Raw genomic sequence first — 17,963 nt, 5'->3', positions numbered from 1 at the left:
CGCTCGCTCGCGCGGGCCTCCAACCGCACACACATAGTACGCATTCACAAATGAAATCCCAACCTCATGCTCAACGCGTACGTAAGTACGCTGCGCATGAAGAATTAATATCGACATTGTTCCGATATTAGTATACATAGTATAGTATAGTTACTTGCAGACCCATCTAGGAACTCTAGTACCCGCCACCTCCAACTGCACACCTACCATTGTTAGCTATATCTCCGTTCCTTCTCTCCTACTTTATTCCCCTTTCCGTCTCTAGCGCAATTAATGATCCGACTACATAGCTGACTCAAATCACATAGGCTTACCAAGCCACCATCATCATCTACCTATCATCAATTTTTCCACCCAACCATCCATCACCCATACCTCCATCCATCTGGTAATATACATAATATTAGCTACATTTGTAACAGAACTTCAACTAGACGCGCTAAAATGATATTATGCCTAAGCGCAGCTGACTCATGCTCATGAACATTCTCATCGGATCCTCGATCATGCATGATTCAGCTTGACGAGCACTTGCTTACAATGCACACGCAATCAACTTGTTCGGCGTGATGCATGCAAACTAGAACTGCTGCGCAAAACGCGTACTTACAGTACACACTAGCTCCATCCATCCAATATAATCGGTCAACACTGATAGTTATATTCTGGGCCGACTCGTGGAAGCTGTCTGGAACATGCACATATGTACTATGGCTGTATATATAGCCTTAATGAATCTTTGCATCAATTACCCCGGGCGGCACCAACGGCTTCGCAATCGGTTCATCCGCGAATGTGCTGCGCAGCGCTTGTGGAGTCTCATAACTCGTTGTTCCGGATAAAAACTATAGGCTGGCGCTCGTCAAAGCGCCAAGGAGTCTCATAGTTCAGAACCATGTGTGTGGTTCCGAGAGCCAACGAACGAAATAAGGCAAACCGGTTTTCGACTTGGGGGGATCATATTCCATCCAAGACCCGACCCGTCATCCACGCCCCAACTATTCTCCAATCCGAAATATGTATATTATTTATTATACCATTTTTTGTTCGCTTTCTAATTTTGCGTTTTGTTGATCAAGAACGCCAAAGGGGCCAAAAAAAAACGAAGAGGGTATGTGTGAAAGATATACTTCGATCGGTAGAGAACAAGGGGCACTGGCAACCTGGGAGGACAAAGAGACTATCAAGGAACAGCGGCGAAAGCAGTCAGGATTGAAGCTAGGATTGTGCGGTATGATGACCACGACGGCAAAAAAAGCGGGGGAAAGGGGAGAAAAGAAAAGGAAAGAAAAGAAAGTGAATGGAATAATGAAAATGAAAACAAAGAGCTTGGTATCACAAAAAGACTCGCGAAGGACGCCGAATGAGCCGTATCGTAACCAAAAGAGTAATGGAAAAAAAAATTCAAAAGAAAAGGTCCTGTTGAAAACGCAAGTGCCACAAAGACCATGGAAAAGAAAGCGAGAAAGAGAGAAGGAGTAAGAAGCGGACAAAGAGAAACCCCGAGCACAAACAACTCACGTAAAAGTGAGCGGCGAAACGATGATTCATGTCTCAACGACGTTCGTGAGTCACATCTCCCCCAAGCCACCCAAATTTCTCTGACTCGGGCCCTTGACTCGGGCCCTGACCCACACCTCCCCCCGGCATTCCCATCCCCTGTCCACCCATCCCGACACCCATCCCACCTATCCCACCACCGCCCATTCCGCCTTGCCCTCCCACCACCATCCCTCTCAAAAACCCAACGCGTTCTTCAAGCACACCACACCTCTCTCTCAATGCATCCCTCTCCCCTCTCAGCGCTACTACCTCCGCTTCCAACGCTCTCACATGTTCCAACTTCCTCTGCCTTGATCGTCGGGCCGCCACAGTATTCTGTCTTCTCTTAAGAGCAATGGGATCCAGTTGATCCAATGGGATTTCCGCTGGGGGCGTGTTTGTTGTTGTACTTGCCGTAGGATTCGCTTCAGGAGCAACGGCAGTGGAAGGTGATGCACTGATAGAGGTCAAAGACAGCGCCATTGGAGGGGACGACGCAGACACAGGTGAACGGCTTTCAGCTTCTGGCGACATGCTCGAAGCAGACGATGTCACAACATAGGGTGGTTGTTGTTGTTGTGTTTGTGCCGGCTGTTGCCATGGAGCCCTCGAAATGGAGGATCGGCGCGCCTGCGTCGGAGCTTCAAGTGGAAGCATCTCACTAACGGTAATTCCCCTCCGGTGACCAGTGGGCGCTTTCCATTGTTTGCGCTTCGGCGGTATGGTTCCTGTCGGACTTCCGGCCAGCGTCGTGCCAGTCAACGGGGTTGAAGTTGCGCTCGTGGGAGTCGCACTGGAATTCCCGGATGGAAGAGGAGGTGGAAAGGAGGAAGGTGAGCTGACGTTGACATTGACATTGAGGGGCGGGTGTGAGAGAGGGGGACTCGGAGAAAGGTGATGAAAATGAGATGAACTGTGAGTGGTATGGGATGGAGGCGAATCAGCTGCCGTTGCAAGCCTTCGCTTTTTTGGTGCATCTAAGCGAGATGAAAATGAAGAATTGAGTTAGCCCAATGAAGGCCGGGATAGATAAAGCAATGAGATTAGTCAACAAGCGTGAGTAAGAAGGGAGGGGCGTGGTCAAAGAAGAGGGGGGGGTTTGGAAAAATGAGGGTGAATGCGTGATATGAATCGAGAGAGAAAGCATTGCAAGAAGTGATGAATTTGAGGACACAGAAAAAAGGAGGTGGGAAAGGACGAGAAGCCATTTGGGGTGGGGGGGCTTTGCCGATCCGAACGTCGAGCGTAAGCATCGCAAGAATGTTCTCGAAAGGGAGATAAATTAAATAACTATACTCTGACAAACTAGCGCCCGTGCGCGTGGACCTCCGGGGTTCCCAGAGATTGAAAGCGCGAGTTGAAGTTGAAATGGCAAATAGTGGGGGAAAAGAATGGGCTCTCGATCTGAATGATACGCGCGCATCTCACAGGCCGTAGCCGAACCAATGAATGCAGAGGTGTCAAATAGAAAAAGCGGGAGCAACATAGGCCGGATTTGCAAGGGGGGTAGTTGACTTTCGAATATCAAAAGTTGACTTACCAATACGATCATGTTCCGCAGTCGTTGGTGTCCCAATGAATCTTTCACTTGTTCGTTCGCGCTCATTACGAACTTGTTCCCAGTCTCGTTCACGGTCCCTTTCACGTTCTCGATCCTTGACGCGGCCATCGCGGTGGGGTTGAGAGCTTGAGAGGATGGAGGAGATAGCCATGCTCGATCTGTTGAATGAGGAAGGAGAAGAAGGTGTGGGAGGTGTCACGTTTCTTGATCGTCTTGCTGTTGATGATGCGGATGAGGTAGAAGAAGCAGAATGGGAAGGATGAGAGCGAGAAAGAGTGGCCCTTGGCAGGTCGGGCGAACTTGTGACAGAGGAAGGAGCTGAAGGAGGAGCTTGTGTTGGGGGCATTGTATGCGCATATGCTGATGTGAGGAAGGAAGAAGGATAGAGATTGGGGAAAAGTTAGTCTTAGTATTGAGTGGGTTGGAGTGTGGATGAAAGATGAGAGAACGATAAGAGCGGAACACACCTGAGGACATGAGAGATGGATGAGAAAAGGGGGAAGGAGAACGCGAGGTAGATCGAGAGAGCTAATTATGAGTTAAAGTTGATAGATTGAGGCAGCGTCGGGGGAGGCAAGGGAGAGAGAGGGTGAAAAGTGAACTCCATTCGTCACTCTTTATAATTTCCCCCGTGACAATGAGTGACTCATTGTTACTCAAAAAAACTTGAATGGGTCCTTGCTAAATAATTCAGTTGGGGTACGGAAGAATAATTGAAGAATCAATTGGAAATATTAAATGAATGATTTAATTATTTTGTTATTGAGTTGCAGGGGTTTGCCCCGTTGAACAATGATTACGGAATAAGAATTTGATTTTACTTTCTGGCATCGCATCCGCGAAGGAGGAGGGGCTGACCATCGCCCCACAGCTAGTTGGTGCTCCCCTCCATCAAGTACGTAGTACGGGCGGGAGAGGGCAAGTCTCCCAACCGAGTAACATATCCTCCCATCATTGGTTACAACGATTCCGTCTACGATGACTAACCTGCACTGCAACTACATATCCGTTCACCGGAGAACTTCGTTGGCTTCCTTCTTCGATCTTCTTATGATGAATATTGGCTCTTGAAAGCAACCACCCATCCGACCAATCAGAAAGGCTGGGGGTGGAAGTGCAACTGTCCATAGCACCTGGATCATTCTCGTCGTTGCCTCGATCCGGAGAAGGTCGTGTTGGTGACAACTGAATTGAGTGGGATTGTAGTCATACTGACGACAACACAACTCGAACAATATTCTTCCACTTCCATGGCACTGCTTTTTCCTTTTGCTCGCTCATCGTTCATCATCACCTCGGCTTTTACCCGCAATCATCCAAGGCCATCCAGGGAACAGTTCATATGGCCATGAGCGATGCCCACGGAGGAGCTTAGGCAGCAATCACCTAATCACTTGACTCGTTTCCATTTCAACCAAGGATCCGATTTTATTGAATCGCCCTCCTCGAATCGAACCCACTTTTTTTGATCATTCCAATTAACCGCCAGCAGCGAGATCTAGACTTCCTTCATCTCCGTGTTTGTGATGTAGCTAGCCGCCGCTCCCGCTCCCGCTCCCGCTCGCACTCATCTCCCTCCAGATGGTCATCGTCATCTGCCTGTCTCACGCTACTCACCACCCGGGCCCGTCTAACCAATGGCCGCGCTGACCCATCAACCCTTCTCTCCCAACACCATCCGCCAAGAATGGTTCAGTATTCCCCCCTTGGTTCCCTCCGGCCTTTCACTTTCTCGCGCGCCGCACCGTACTGGCCACACTATCAAGTTCCTATTTTACTCATTCGTATCGTTGCCATGCATGTCCCGGCCTCCACATCTGGTCAAGTTAGTCAACTGCAAAAACTGATGTGATGCAATACCATCAAATCTTTCACGCCAAGCTTCAGCCGAGTAATCCATCACTGTCCTCACGTCCCTTCCCAAGCATCATTCAATACTACCGTCTGATAAATATTGATCAATCAACGCATCCCTCAATAAAGTGAGTGGATGATTACATTCTATGCCGTTCTTTTCCACCCAATTCCAATCACTTCCTTTAAGGATCATCTCATACCGCTACCATGCGCACGACACATATCAATGTTCCTCCCAACGCGCTGGTCTGATGATAGCACGTACCGGCACTCGCGTCTCAGTACACACTAGGCACCTCGTGTCTTGCATCTATCATACACAGACATAACGCCCAATGTGAACTGACATTAATGAATTAGGATTCACATGCATACATATCCAGTACTCATCCCGGCCAGCAACTATATGTCCCCAATGCCCACGCGGTGCCGGCGTTGCATATGCTAGTAACATAGCCCTCATTACACAACTCGTGAACGGATGATCGACATGTACGCTCCCAACCCCACAGTCTATAATAATAAGATAAAATTCTGGCTCATATGCGCCCATAAGATCGAATAGTACACGTACATAAACCCACAATGGTGAGAAATGCTCGTGCCAAGCCGGACTCATTCTACTATGGAATGCGTAACAACTCATATAACGATCCTTCTGCATGAATGTTTTATCTTTGGGGCCAATCTTATAATTACTAGCTCTGAGAGCACACCGTCAATGTGTGCCCTGGAAGAAAAATCCGTATGATTATGCTCGTACATTGAAGTAGCCTCCCTGGGGACCATCTAGCTATAGGCAATTAATGATTAATGCAAGTCAGCCCCGGATCATGATGGGTGAGGACGCCGGGTACTATACCAATTTAAGAATAACCTTTGACTGCTTTCGTCAACGTCAACTCAATTATGCATTGCATCTCGTCTGGCGGGCGGAACCATTTGAATGTTGGGCCCGCTCACTTCAAGGGTGCACTCAGATCAGCCCAATGATGAGTTCGTTTTGATTCACGTATCTACACACGTAAAAATTTTCAGGAGTACTCCAAAAATATTATTCGCGGACGCGAGTGTGGTGTTACATTTGTATATAGCGCAGGTCATGGAGCTCACCTGGCTCTCCTGTAAACTGTCTCAAGTTGCACAGCAGTGCAATACAAATGCGTCGACATGTCTAATTAAATTACAAATCTCCCATAAATCGTCCTCGCTCGACGGGCCATTGGTCCTCGATCATGAGCGCTAATCACTATATAGCAGTCATTACACACAATGATCCCCTGTCCAAGCATTTAGGGGGGGGGTGCGCTGGAAAAAAGTGGGCTATGCATGTCCGTCAAGTCGTACGATGATCATCTTACGCATGTAAAACCAGTTGAAAATCTATACGTTGGATATTGGATCGATCGGCCGGTGTCCGTCGGTCTGATGCACATGCATTGTACCCCCTCGGTTACCCCGAACTCCATATACGTAAGCTATAGTAGCCAACCGAAAGCCGCTCTTTGCACTGCGCGCATCTCGACGACTGACGGGGTCAAGCCACTCGCTAATTCTAAAGCAGCCACTTGGATGCATGTACATCGTCAAATAAACTCTATTAATGCATCCCCCCTGAAAGTCATTTGAGGAACCCAAGCTAAAGTCCAGGGCACGGGCCCCCTCGGCCAAACACTTTACCGCCCAAAAGCACCAGCTATAATGACGCAATACATATAATCGGATATTTGCAAGTACTCGGAGTGCGCAGTGCCATCCCCTCCATTCCATAGATCGAACTCCGCGCAAGCGCCATCAGGCATCGGCATCGGGTATCGGCATCGGGTATCGGCATGTCGGCGTACGTTAGCACGTCAGCATGGTACATCCAACACAGCGGCACGAATATTCGAACACAAAAGTGGCGCACATCTAAGTATCTTTTTGGGCAAGTTGTGCACCCTATTTTTCACATTCTCGCTTGATGGAAAGCCATTTGAATTCAGAGGGTTCATACGTACTTCTCAAACCGAATTCCGCCCCTCCACACCCTCTCCACAATCCACCACCTCTCACTAGTCCTCGGGCAGGAACACCGTCTTTCCATAGTACTTTCCCTTCTGATCAATTCTTAGGCCTTATGCGCAAAAGTCAGCCGCTAATGAACATGGTGCTGGTACTTGTACAATATGTAAGAGATTGGCAACTGCATGTAGCGGACGTACTGAGAGCTAAGACTAATCGGCCTTGCCATTAGATGGTGTTGATCAGCGGAGACGCTATCATGAAACAACGCAATTACGCACTCTTGAAACTCGATTCAAATGACGTGCAAAACCTAGAGAGTACTGCGACAACTGCCTGTTCATCAAACTAGTCGGCAGGTTCAAGTCGACATTGAACGCCACACAAGTTGTATGCCGTATGCACCACCGCGGACGCCAAGTTTCGATACTTCTAGGGTTGGTATAAACTGGACGATGCGTAGGATGCAGATGCGGCGATGGGCATATCTATTTCCACCACAGAAGTCCCGCTGAATCAGTGCAAGTGCAAGTAACATGCATGTTCCTATTCGGTTCAGAGTGTACAGTACCACCAGTGGCGCGACTCAAAGCAGGGGATCAAAAGCTCCAGAACTCAGATCAAGCGTGTGTGACGTACTCTCAGATCGAAACGACTACATTGTAGATCGTGGCATTCAGCAACAAACACGAAGGATCAGACCACAAGAAAACTACAACGCCTGCCACGTACGCGCCGGCCCGCCTGCCGTTCTTGTCTTGTCTTCTCAAGCGCCAAATCGAACACTGAAGTATTGATACATTTAGACCGTTCGGTGTGGGGCTAGGGTAGCATAGTACGTTAAGGGAATTCACGGCGAGGCGGAAAAATCAAGATGGTTAACCGCGGATGAGTGCCTACTACTAAGTGATGTCGACCAAAATCCTTTGAACCCCGCTAGTTGAGGCATAACGGGTTTTCTTGGTCGGATGTATTTGACGTTCAACGGCATGCGTTCTGAAGCCTGGGAGGTCTGCCCGCAACATTGTCCAGCCTGCCCTCGAGGCAAGAGAAAATTAATTCAGGGAAGGAACACACAGCCACCCTATTCCACTGCTTGACTGTGAGAACTACATAGTACGTGTATCCCTCGACCACAGGTGACAATCGACCACCCAAACGACCGCCGACCAAAGGGCTCAAACTGCAACAGTGAACGCTCATCAACCAGCTGCAATTGCCGCATACATTGCGACAAAGACATAAGACTTTCGCCAACCAGGGAAAAAGGACCCCCGCAAGCCACATACCCCTGACATATACTCCGAGGACTCCTCAATGCCTCGCGACACCCACCTGTCATTCCCCAACCATGTACTGATGGTCGCTTCGGCCGGTGTATGTAACGGACCGGGACAGCTGCATGTTTGGGATAATACATAAGAGAGCAGCACAAAAACTCCCGACGGTATTGATCTGGAGCTTTATCGCAGAGCCCTGTTTCAGCGTGGAAAAGAGAAGATCTCTTCAAGTGGATTTGGACCCCTCTTCTGTCCAAACACGCCTGAAAGTACCAGTGAGGAAGAGGAGGATCACTTCCGTGGCTCAGATGGGCAAGGCGAACATATCCTGACGCCCCCACATCTGCCTAAAGTGATTTCCCCTTCATCTTCCGAGTCGGCGGGTGGAATTGGTTTTGAGGAACTGACTGAACCCACGGCGCTACTTCGGAGGTCAGACTTGTTTACGGAGGGCTATGAATGCCTCATCATCTATCATAAAGTTGACAAGGTTCGCCTCTCGCCCCCGCTTCATGATGTATGTGATGAGAGAACCACAGCTATACTTTCCACATCATCAACTTCGGTGTGTGTGTGTGTATGGCTGACCAAGGCGAAAACGTCGCCTCTGACATCAAATGGGAGCATTCCCATTACTCATCATTAAACTCGATGCTATCTCACAACATCAGGTTACCGGCAACACGACAGTTTTTCGCATGGTACAATATCACCATCAGTTGCCTGATCTTGCGGCCGGCGGTGGCCGAACCAATGGCAATCCTGCACAACTTCATAGTTTTTTTTTTTTCCCTTACAAATCTCAGAAAAGGTGCTGTTAAAATCATCAAACCAACGAACTCATGTCACTAGATGATTAATGACTGTCAGCAGGAGTAATTACTGTTGATGCTGACATCCTGCTGTTAAATCTTATTCGAGAACGACATCCGCAAGGCGCCGCTGATGTGCCAAGGGGTGCCCCTCGGTCCCGAGAACTAGTGGATTCAGAATATGGAACCCATGACAATTGTACAGTTCCTGTGACAAACCAAGCACGGATCAGGGCAGAATTCAGGGCACTAGGACGTTTGACTTCTTGGATTCGGTCAAAATCCACCGTACACGTTCAATCTTGACCACTCGCCCCAGTCCGGGTACACTGTTCCCGTAGCGGGGAATTTGCGCCTATCCCCTTCTCCCTTGTCTACCAGGGTCGCGCGCGCGCTTATTTGCCGTTGAACGTTGCACGTACATAATAAATTGTTCGTCATGACAGGGCGGCACCGAGTCGACGATGACAGGCAACCCCACATCACCGGTTATGTATATCACGTCAGGCAAAATGATCCGCTCGTATGAAATAGTGGATCCCCACTATGTAAAAATAAAATTCCTGATCTCCGTGATGAGAATTCCGTAATTCGGTTCGGTTCGGTTCCGGTACGGTTATGCGGCGTAAAGGATTGCGTAAAACAGCGGTGTTCGGAACGAACAGAAAAAAAAAAATATCGCTCCAAGGAGAATGGATGATGATGAAACTCTTGCATGCTGCTTCGCGTAACTCCGGGTGAAATTTAGCCCCGCAATGTTGAACTGGTTGAACTGACAGTCTGTTTCATATTTTTCCAATGGTACATCCGCGCCGCCTACCCATGCCATCTACGCGCGCGGTCGGCCAGAAGACCGCAAAAACTTGACCCTGTCGTGGATCAGTTGGTGTGTCCGAAGTTAATTTCCATTGATGTGAATTCGTGCGCTATATATAATTCTCGACGCGCGAATTGTCCCAAATCAACAACGGGTCCAGTCACACTACTGCTCGTCATCATTCTACTTTTCGGAACCCAAACCGGTACCGTACACGTGCCTATATGAGTTACTAACGTTGTGTAGGTATTGTGCATCAGAATGGGATAAGAAGAGATGGCGGCAGCCGCAATATTTTTCAGTTTTTCGCTTTGTGAGCACCCTAGCCGATCGGGACCGGTCGGTTAGCTATCATGGCACTAGCCGGTCATGGGGGGTGCATCGGCGCAACTTTCGCGGCTGCTGGATGATGTGGGTGCTAGTGTTATATACGCTAGCAGCCACAAGGCTTGACTACGGGTGTTACGAGTGTTACGAGTGTTACGAGTGTTATGATGGTAATTAATTAGTTTTGCATGCACGTTATATATGTAGTTCAAGACGTAGAGTAAATACTTGACGGCCGAGCGGTGCTCATGCAGTAAAGCGACCAATTAAGCGGCATATGTGCATGTATATGGCCGCGTATTGACCAAATGATGATCTAGACACACATACCCTTGCGCTAATACACTCGACTGGCACAGAGAATGATATCCTTAGAGCACGGATTATCCGATATCCGTCCATCTGTACAGTATAGTTATACGGCCTGTGGACCCGCCGCAGCATATACCCATAAGGATCCAATTATCGGTTTCCACAACAGTCGCACCTCGTAAAAACTTTAATCATCATATGAATCCGTGGCGGATTTGTCATATCACTTCTCCAGCGCCGAACGGGGGGGCACAGATCAAATTTAGGCCCTTGTTCATTGCTTGAGTAGCCCGCTTGTGCCACCCCTGACGGGGATGTGTACGTACATGTCTATACATACATCCGACATGTGCTAATTAAAACTTTGGCTTCGGATTCCGGAATCATGGAAGTTTGCATGATACTGGTGTGAAAGGACGAGGAAACGCAGCCGAGAACGAACGCGCGATGAGCGGTGAGATCAGCCAATCGGGCGCGCGGCGAGACCATGTTCTGTATATAGACCGACCGGCCTTTATATAGTAGCACAGAACGCCAACACGAGGAGACCATCATCAGTACAAATACTTCAATTCAATTGCAGCACAGTAATAGACACTAGCACAAAGGGGATCATTAACGGGCGGCCATAACCACTAACAGGGTTGTTATGATATCATATATTTCCCAGAATCACTAGGTTGCTTTTCTTTGGGGTGCTAGCTGTCAAGTGCTTCTGCGACACGAGTCAGTTCATCATTGCTGGGCAGAACCTAGCTTATCGCGACCGTGATCGATTGATGGATAGGGCTGGCCCGCATTTGGAACTGATCGCGGAAGAATGATATCGATCATGCACTTATTAATTAAGATCACCAGCTCACAGTACCCGCTGTGAGCATGTACATGGATGAGGGATTAATGAGTCAAGAAATATCATTGCTGATTGTCACGCATAAAGCTGGGAAGTGTTGGCCTCCTATGTGTGCACACAGATTCTGGCCAGGAAGGGGGAAGGGGAAGATCGATTGCAACATGAGACACGTGTAGAAGTGCATACGATATGGGTACCATCAGTAGATACCATTGTGCAAGTGCAGATTCAGCGTGAAGTTGGGTCCAATCCGAGTTGATTCTATGGACTACTGCAGTACTTGCCGCATAGGCCCGTGCACGCCTAAAATAGCGTATTCTCCGAGGTACTGGGAAGGGTAAGACTATAACACCCCTAGCGCTGGTATCGCGATGGTATGCCCAATGGCAACCCCACTACGCGCCAGCGAGGGGCGCGATGGATCAATACCAATCGGACGCCATTTAGGGACATTTGGAGAACCCAAGAGGATCCCCTATCGGGAAAACTAGATACCAACAAAGCAGTCAACACAGCATTTCGCGCATGTCCCGCAGTCATCTGCGTGAGATATCAGGACAATGAAAAATAACGAAGCTTGAGAGTTTCGCTGAACAACCCGACACTATCTGGGGTCTGGGAAGGAAGCTTTCTCCTTGCTGTTCCAATGAAGTGCCTTATCCAGTGGATTGGGACAAGTGTGAATTCGAAGGTGATCACTGATTGGCAGTTGCTTGTACTCACTTTTGTATCGAGGATCTGCAGCGGAGTCATGTCCATTCTCATAGTGAGCAACGATGAATTTCAAGCCCCTGTTGGAAAAACTAGCGCGCTTGGCAAGTGAACAGTGGGTTGGCAAGCGACCTTGGTGGCTCGAGGTTCAAAGCCGCTGGAGTGATCGGGTATTGAGTGTACAGTCCTTGCGACTCCACACAGCTCTCACAAAAAGCCACTATCCAACTAGCCGGGACCTTCCGCACAGAGTTGAATTCCACATTCCGCAGCCAGGGCACGACCGTTGCAATTAGACCATAGTGATATGAAATCATTACCCAATGGGCCAAAGATTTCTCTTTCATCACCCCTTTAGAAATAGAATAGGTGCATAGCCCGGACTAGTGGTCGTTAACCCTTGCTGTATAATGGCCAGCGCTCCTGGCCATGAGGCCGAGCAATCAATCAGTTGACAATCCCACTGTAGAGAATCTCCAGTTGATATTAGGCAGGGGCTATGTGGAAACGATGATACGATTCAAGACAAAGATCGATAGCTCATTGCCAATAGCACGTCTGTAGATCCATCATTTATCCATTGGGTCTCTTGAGGGCATTGGCTGCCCCCTGGGCTTCACAAATGACAATGCGGTGCATTTGCATGCAAACGAAGCATAATACACAGTGCGTCGGCAATATGGGCAGCAAACAAATCTCCAAGTCTTGGTTCCTATGCGACAGCCATCCTATCGTGAAACCCCTGAGCACCACCACAGGGAATTTCGAAATTACAAGAAAGACAAGTAGTTGCTTGCGACGTATCCGTGATTAAAACACTGGAAGGCTACAGCCAAGATTTGACGCCCACAGCACACTCAGTCGATAATCCACTAGTACTGTGATATGCAATACGCCAGCACCTGTACTGAGGAATTGGCGTAGGGAAGTTACGAGCGTGGAGATGCGAAACAGCAGAATAGTAGCGACCGTTGAATGAGAAACTAAAGTTGTGGCAGAGTGAGGAAAGTCATCGGTGCTAGCCCTTACAGAATCACCAACAACTAATACAATGCTGAGTATTTGCTCGGGCATGTTAGGTGTCAACAGCCTGTCTGGATGGCCACTCGGGGTGAATGATAGAGTTTTGTAACAAAAACACATACGTGTTCCACTGATGAACAGCATAGGTCCGTTGCACTTGATACGGATGCCATGGGCACGTCGAGGAAAAGAATGGGCATTGAAGGACTTGTCATTTCAATCTCGGATCAGCGGAAATTCCGTCTTAATTGCCTGTTCAGTGCACGAGAATTTGGACTGATAACGACCAGGTAGATGATGTCACATGCAGACAGTACCCAAGCGCAGTGGCACCCAATCCACAGTTCACGAGCTTGTTGGTGGAATTATGACTATCTCTGCAAATCAAGTGACAACCAAGGGGAACCTAGAGAGGAACCCATAAAAGACAAGCTGTGCTCCCAAAAGTGGGCACAGGCGAGACCAAAGCATAATTGTTGCCTCGGCCTGTCTCACACCGAGTCCGTCTTGATAGGTGGGACGGGCAGGGCACGGTTAAGTCAATGACTTTTATTGGCTCAAATACCCACATAACCTGAGGTAGGGGAGAGACATGCAGAGCAGCCCGAAAAATCCTAAGCCACTCTGGTATAGGGGGTGTAGAACATAGTAGACGCAAGGAGAATTTCCTCATTGGTGCCAGTAATTCGATATCAAGCCAAACATGTTCCACCACGAGAATATACAGCCACTGTAAGTGGCTCATATTAGCAATTAAATGTGAGATGCAGTCATTCATCCCCCTGTGGGTGAAGGCATTAGCAATCAGCGGCGATCCGTCTGGCGCCGGTGATTACGCAGAATGCAAAGGAAGCATTGCTGTAGCACATAGCCGTGGCCATGGGAAATATGCATGACAGTTTTAACGTGAACCAGTGCTTAGTAATTGGTACGACAATATTTGTTGGCTGAGAAATTAGAATTGCAAACCCGAGACGATTTTTTTCTGGATATCAGGCGCCATCACGTAACAAGTGGGGAATTACGCATGCGGCAGCGCCCTGGAATAACAACCCCCGAGGACAATCCGGGGTATACAAGTACAGCAAGAAGGATACGGGATCCACACCCCATGGCTGGCGGAGAATGCTACCCATTAGGAAAAGGGCGAAACAATTGGCTAACACATTGTTGAGTCGTAAGTGGCAGCGTGACGCAGCTTCATGGTCACAATACAACTTCGGCCGCCGTAAAATAGAACAGGGCGCTGTGCTTGGAAGGAATCTGCTTGATGCACGCGGCCGTGCAAACAAGATCTCCGAGGCCTGTGCTTTCCTTCAAAATTGCTGGGACGAGGGAAAAAATCAAAGATTTGCACACTGCGCCTCGACGCAACGCAATAATTCGCATCACAGCGAGTGATGGTGAGTATTGAAGTGTGGAAGTGGGTATGAGGAGCCAGCTGTGCCAAACTCAGACCTATCGCATTGCAAGGGCAGTTGAAGAGAGACAATTTTGGTAGTGGTTCAAATGCAGTTACCTCTCGTGCCCCTGGTGTTTCAGGAGCCCCTATAACAGAAGCCCCTAACCATGAGATACGGTATTCACTCAACACGATCCGTACGTTTCTTGACTGACTAGGAAGAGATTTTCAAATGTTCCTATACGGTGCACTGGATCCGTTCATGTGATCAGGCTGCTTAAACAAATAACTTAGGAGGCGTTCTGTATGCGAACGAGCGCTCACCACAAGTCCAGGCCCAGAGCACCTTATGTTATGCTAGCATGTCCACAGGCGGCTAACTGGAGCGATTAGAAGCAGTGGAGAGACCCGATATTCCAGTCTTCCATTCAAGGTGCATAGGAGTTGAGCCGTGCCCAACAAAAAGACAGATTACGCGTCGCCGAACGTCGGAGCGCAGCACAACACAATCGAGTCATCACCGAAAATGGCACCGCGGAGAAGCAACTATGGATGAACCGAGAGCCACTGACGATTCTACGCAAAGCGGTGGTGATATCCAAATGTAGCGAAACAAATGAACAGGTAGGGGTACTCATATAACACGATACCAGCAGAAATAGAAAATTTGAACTGGTCAAGAAAGACTAAACACAGCAGAACGAGTGGCCACAGTCATTCTTGGAAGATCAACCGTGGCATTCTGCATGCCAAGCGGGGGTTCGGGCCAGTCTTACAAAGAGGGGTTGACCGTCTAACCCGAAAAATGCACGGGCTGGCCCCGTGATTTGGTGTCAATCTCTCATCCCATTCAATCGGTTCGACAGTCGTTGTTGAACTGCGTGGACCGTCTATGTCTTTCAGTATTACGAAGTCATAGAGGCTGGAGCCTGCCTAGTCTTTCAGTAGGGGCTGGGGTCCTGTACATATACTGTTTCTGGTCCCCCGCAGAATGCCAACCAAGCCCTTCGAGGGATTTGGACTTTGTGATTGACTCTGGATCCCCGCGAGCTTGAGCTCGTGGCTCACAGGTTTTCGGCACAATACTTGCTCCTCTGGTTCAGGGTTTCCCGCATCTTTCTTCCGAGCTGAGTGCGGGGTATGAATCACTTTCTGAAGATTGAGTCACGCTCGTGACGCGCTACCGACAACAATAACAGCTCATCGCGCCTATTCGTTCTTCCCCTCTAGGTTGTTGTCTTGAGTCACTATGTCAGCAACGACTTCAACAGCTACCGGGATCTGCACATTCATTCCAGACTCTAGCGTGAAGGACCCAGGGGCGTGCAGTGGAAGCGGGATTGCCGCGTTACATTCACATAATGGAGGACCTTTGCATTCACATGAGCATGGGCATTCTTATTCTCATGGGGACCCATTTGACCCCATTGAGCATGGCCATACGCATGAGCATTTGGAACATGCAGGTGAGGTCACTACTTCTGTTTTTTGTGCTTTCTTTTGCACCATCAGTAAAGTTGCGCGGCAGTTGAATGCGTGCTTCTTGCCGCCAGTGGCGTCGTATTATATTAGTGCAGCATATGGACGCATTCATGTTTTTTGACATATCACTACTCGGCTTCCTTATACCTCTTGTGTGCACACACTATTGACACTCCTGATCGCCTTGTCCCTAATCATGGCAGGAAAGTTTGCAGAAAGAGACCTGCCAGATTGGTCTGGTAGGGATTTCAAGGATCGTGGCTTTACGGTTGGGATCGGAGGGTGAGTTGATTGTATGCGCAACCCGAAATCTCCCACTCGTCCTTCCAGTTCTTCCCTTCACAAGTTCATCGCCAAGATGGATGTCACCTGAAGGCGTCAGAAGGAAGGCCCCTTATCCTTTACTCTGGGCGTTTCTGCCATTTAGTTCGGGAGGTTTTGCCAACATCTATGCGGTGACTTATGTCATACTGTTCGATCGTGAAATAGGCCGGTTGGATCGGGGAAGACGGCGCTCACGCTCGCTCTTTGTCGCGCGCTAAGGGAGAATTATAACATTGGTAAGTACCATAATCGCATTCGTGGGATCAATTTAGAATGAACATAGGCTTGGACCCTGCTCTCTGTTAGCGGTCGTTACAAACGATATTTTCACGCGCGAAGACCAAGAGTTCTTGATCCGGAATGAGGCACTTCCAGCCTCACGAATTACCTCTATCGAAACTGGTGGCTGTCCTCACGCAGCAATTCGAGAAGACATCTCGGCCAATTTGGGTGCACTCGAAGAACTGCAGGCCAAGTTTGGATGCGAGTTGTTATTTGTCGAGAGTGGAGGTGATAACCTCGCAGCAAACTACAGCAGAGAACTAGCGGATTACATTATCTATGTGGTATGTGCTGAAGATATTGTCGAAGCTGTCGGATCTTACACTGATTGTGTGACTAAGATCGACGTCTCCGGGGGCGACAAAATTCCTCGAAAAGGAGGCCCTGGCATTTCGCAATCGGATCTTCTTGTCATCAATAAAGTTCGTCTCTTGCTTTGAATCAACCGCCGTTACTCGTTTACTAATGCACCCCACTGCGCAGACGGATCTCGCTCCTCATGTTGGGGCGTCTCTTGAAGTCATGGCCCGAGACGCAGCCAAAATGCGTGATGGCGGTCCTACACTTTTCACTAGCGTGAAAAACAACGATGGCGTTGATGGCGTGGTTCAGCTTATTCTGAGGGCTTGGAATGAAGCCACAGGGGGCAGGGTTGGAAAGTAAACGCACTAGTTAGTTTCCTTGGTGCTTTGCTTTGAAGTGAATTGATACATTTGTATACTATGTCAAAAGCGAATCCTTCTGTAGCTAGCCACAATGCAGGCATACTCTCCCAACCGTTTCCTGATGGGATGTGCATTAATTAGAGAAAGTGTAATTGCGAACACGATTTTTCGCTGCCAGCCGCGACCAAGTAATCAAAACACAGTTTCGCCGCCGTCTAACGCTAGTAACCTTGATTCTAACAATACGAACGGACATTTTGCAACGTTGCGTCTGACGGCTAGGTGAACGTAAGTTTTCATGACATATACCGAGGGATTGGCCAGTAGTGTTGTTGCCAGCGCTAGAACATTAATTTCCCCTGAAACGGGGTGTCCACGAGCCTTAGGCAGCACGCGCGAGCACATGGGAGAGACGCTGATATGAAAACCAGTCTTTTGTCCAATGCAGTGTTCAGGTTGTATCTGTATGCATGTCGGAAAGCCGTTTCCAGGCGACGTGTAATTACCATTACAGCACTCAAGGGAGCCAATTGGAAGTGATAAAACAAAGGCGAGATGGAACGAGTTCTCCACACATCCGAGTGGTTGCGGTGAACGAAACAGTCATGAGAAATGAGTGGAGTTCAAGTTGTGTGAAAGTGTGGATGTTTGTTAGTAGGCCGGTATGATACTCTTCCCTGGCTCTTCTCCCATCCCCCCTCTGGCCATC

General features: G+C 48.7%; 7 protein-coding genes across 7 annotated transcripts; 5 read left to right on the top strand and 2 right to left on the bottom strand.

Annotated features, from left to right (window-relative positions):
• Positions 1–1,034: 1,034 nt before the first annotated feature.
• Positions 1,035–2,324, bottom strand: EI90DRAFT_480581 (uncharacterized protein). Its single transcript, XM_039067679.1, has 2 exons — positions 1,772–2,324; positions 1,035–1,637 (listed from the first exon to the last, which is right to left on the bottom strand). The coding sequence occupies exons 1-2, from the start codon at positions 2,197–2,199 to the stop codon at positions 1,184–1,186; spliced, it is 882 nt and encodes a 293-aa protein (XP_038908478.1). The 5' UTR covers positions 2,200–2,324; the 3' UTR covers positions 1,035–1,183.
• A 77-nt stretch (positions 2,325–2,401) lies between these two features.
• EI90DRAFT_3091121 (uncharacterized protein) lies at positions 2,402–3,254 on the bottom strand (the record flags this gene model as incomplete). The annotated part of the gene is made up of 3 exons (XM_039062370.1): positions 2,402–2,847; positions 2,869–2,938; positions 3,083–3,254. The coding sequence occupies 3 exons, from the start codon at positions 3,252–3,254 to the stop codon at positions 2,586–2,588; spliced, it is 504 nt and encodes a 167-aa protein (XP_038908477.1). The 3' UTR covers positions 2,402–2,585.
• Positions 3,255–6,942: 3,688 nt separating this feature from the next.
• On the top strand, positions 6,943–7,927 carry EI90DRAFT_3091110 (uncharacterized protein). The gene is made up of 4 exons (XM_039062369.1): positions 6,943–7,130; positions 7,197–7,284; positions 7,317–7,401; positions 7,468–7,927. Exons 1-4 carry the CDS (start codon positions 7,101–7,103, stop codon positions 7,628–7,630), a joined length of 366 nt encoding a protein of 121 aa, XP_038908476.1. The 5' UTR covers positions 6,943–7,100; the 3' UTR covers positions 7,631–7,927.
• Positions 7,928–8,703: 776 nt separating this feature from the next.
• Positions 8,704–9,621, top strand: EI90DRAFT_480570 (uncharacterized protein). The gene is made up of 2 exons (XM_039067678.1): positions 8,704–9,055; positions 9,118–9,621. Exons 1-2 carry the CDS (start codon positions 8,824–8,826, stop codon positions 9,360–9,362), a joined length of 477 nt encoding a protein of 158 aa, XP_038908475.1. The 5' UTR covers positions 8,704–8,823; the 3' UTR covers positions 9,363–9,621.
• Positions 9,622–13,802: 4,181 nt separating this feature from the next.
• On the top strand, positions 13,803–14,769 carry EI90DRAFT_3022504 (uncharacterized protein; the record flags this gene model as incomplete). Its single annotated transcript, XM_039057783.1, has 5 exons — positions 13,803–13,831; positions 14,059–14,276; positions 14,359–14,502; positions 14,573–14,698; positions 14,720–14,769. 5 exons carry the CDS (start codon positions 13,803–13,805, stop codon positions 14,767–14,769), a joined length of 567 nt encoding a protein of 188 aa, XP_038908474.1.
• Positions 14,770–15,525: 756 nt separating this feature from the next.
• Positions 15,526–16,336, top strand: EI90DRAFT_3091102 (uncharacterized protein). Its single transcript, XM_039062368.1, has one exon. It carries the CDS (start codon positions 15,751–15,753, stop codon positions 16,102–16,104), a length of 354 nt encoding a protein of 117 aa, XP_038908473.1. The 5' UTR covers positions 15,526–15,750; the 3' UTR covers positions 16,105–16,336.
• On the top strand, positions 16,180–17,252 carry EI90DRAFT_3136327 (Ni-binding urease accessory protein; the record flags this gene model as incomplete). The annotated part of the gene is made up of 5 exons (XM_039064792.1): positions 16,180–16,265; positions 16,473–16,543; positions 16,614–16,873; positions 16,931–17,011; positions 17,073–17,252. The coding sequence occupies 5 exons, from the start codon at positions 16,180–16,182 to the stop codon at positions 17,250–17,252; spliced, it is 678 nt and encodes a 225-aa protein (XP_038908472.1).
• Between the last annotated feature and the right edge of the window lie 711 nt (positions 17,253–17,963).

Source organism: Cantharellus anzutake (genome assembly GCF_015039405.1).
Source record: "Cantharellus anzutake strain C23 chromosome Unknown EI90scaffold_158, whole genome shotgun sequence".
Classification (NCBI taxonomy): Eukaryota; Fungi; Basidiomycota; class Agaricomycetes; order Cantharellales; family Hydnaceae; genus Cantharellus; species Cantharellus anzutake.
The sequence above is the reverse complement of the archived record's forward strand: the minus strand, read 5'-3'. Positions and strand labels throughout refer to the sequence as shown.